The sequence below is a fragment of the Typopeltis vanoorti genome, chromosome 8 (genome assembly GCF_054136105.1).
Source record: "Typopeltis vanoorti isolate ZY-2024b chromosome 8, IOZ_Tvanoo_1.0, whole genome shotgun sequence".
NCBI classification, from domain to species: Eukaryota; Metazoa; Arthropoda; class Arachnida; order Uropygi; family Thelyphonidae; genus Typopeltis; species Typopeltis vanoorti.
The window spans coordinates 141869736-141871326 of NC_143556.1; the positions used below are offsets into that span (position 1 = coordinate 141869736).

The 1591-nt window shown below is 35.7% G+C and overlaps 1 protein-coding gene across 1 annotated transcript; it reads right to left on the reverse strand.

Moving 5' to 3' along the window:
- Positions 1-214: 214 nt before the first annotated feature.
- On the reverse strand, positions 215-1235 carry LOC150104395 (zinc finger BED domain-containing protein 5-like). Its single transcript, XM_090396470.1, is given in 2 exon segments — positions 215-1136; positions 1138-1235. Coding segments are annotated over 2 exon segments (1020 nt in total).
- Positions 1236-1591: the final 356 nt, after the last annotated feature.

Below are 1591 nucleotides of genomic sequence, written 5' to 3' on the forward strand. Positions count from 1 at the left end.
CAGGTTTAACTTTGAAATAAATGTTGAGGTAGAAGATTTGACATTGATTAGATTGATATCATTGCCTTGCATCTGCAAATTAATTTCATTAAATTTTGCAAATATATCTGATAAATAAGCAACATCATGTCTGATAGCTTTTAGTTCATCACTGAGCAAAGCCTTTTTATGTTCAAAAACTCTACAACGGTATCCAAAAGATCACAAAACTGTCTCAAACATTGCCTCTTGATAGCCAACGAACTTCAGTATGGAGCAGAAAACGTTCAAAATGTTCACAATTTTCATGACAGAGCTCTCGAAAAAGTCCATCATTGAGAGCGTGGGCTTTAATGTTATTCACTGCAACCAAAGTGTGTAGTGAGTTGTGCAGGCGATCGCTGAGGCTTTTTGCAACCAGATGTTGGCGATGAATGACACAGTGAATGCTAAATATATCTGGTACTGCTTTTTTCACGCAGGTGACAAACCCACTGTAGCGACCTGTCATTGATGGTGTTCCATCACTTGCACAAGAAAGTATGTTAGTAACTGGGATTTCCTTATCTTTGAAGAACTGCTCAACAACACAAAATATTGACTCCCCTTTAGTGTATTTATCTAGTAGCTTTGCAAATAACAACTCTTGAACCAAACTTTCTTCCTTTACAAAGCACACATAAGCTAAAAGCAAAGATTCATTGCCTGGTAAAGTTGACTCGTCCAGTTGTAATGCAAAATCTGTTGTCCTTAATATGCAGCATAATGTTTCTTCAACATTAGCAGCCATTTCATCCACTCGCCTTTGCGCAGAATTGTTGCTAAGAGGAATCGTCTTAATTATGTCGTATGATGACTTATGTAAAACAGTACTCAGAACCTCACTAACAGCTGGCAGGATGAGTTCCTCACCAATCGTATGTCGTTTTCCAGACTTTGCGATCAACAATGAAATGTTGTACGATGCACGCAATTCATCGGTGTTTTGTTGTGAAGCATTGCAAAACATGCTTGAAACTATTGGTCGATTTTGAAATTTGTCTCGGAGAGATTGAAAGAAAGTTAAATTCTTATTTACCTTGTCAGGATGTACCTTCTTCAAATGTTCAATTATTCTGGAAGGCTTCATGGCCTCATTAGAGAAGACCTTTTCACATTGGCAGCTGCTGGTTTGTTGGTTCTGTTATGCATCCATATTTTAGGTATTCAATGCTATACTGCCTACATTTCTTCTTTGACGTATCTGCATCTGCCATTTCTATTCTGGAACATGCAGAAATAAGCGTATATGCATATTTGAAAACAATTTTTGTAAATAATAATCTTTATCTTTATATCCTCACAATATAACATAACCTGTAATTTGCCAAGCTGTGACACAACACTTACATAGCTAAAAGCTTCACATTTTTGTTCCGTAAACAAGAATATGGGAAAATACATTATAACACACTCAATACTATTAAGGTAAAAAAGGTCCACTTCAGAAATTATCAACAAAAAACCCGAAAAATGTCTTGGAAAACAACAACATGGAAAACAACGAAAAATGTTGGAAACAACAATAATAATAAAAATAATCAAACAGCAGCAATTGATTATTGCACATTTC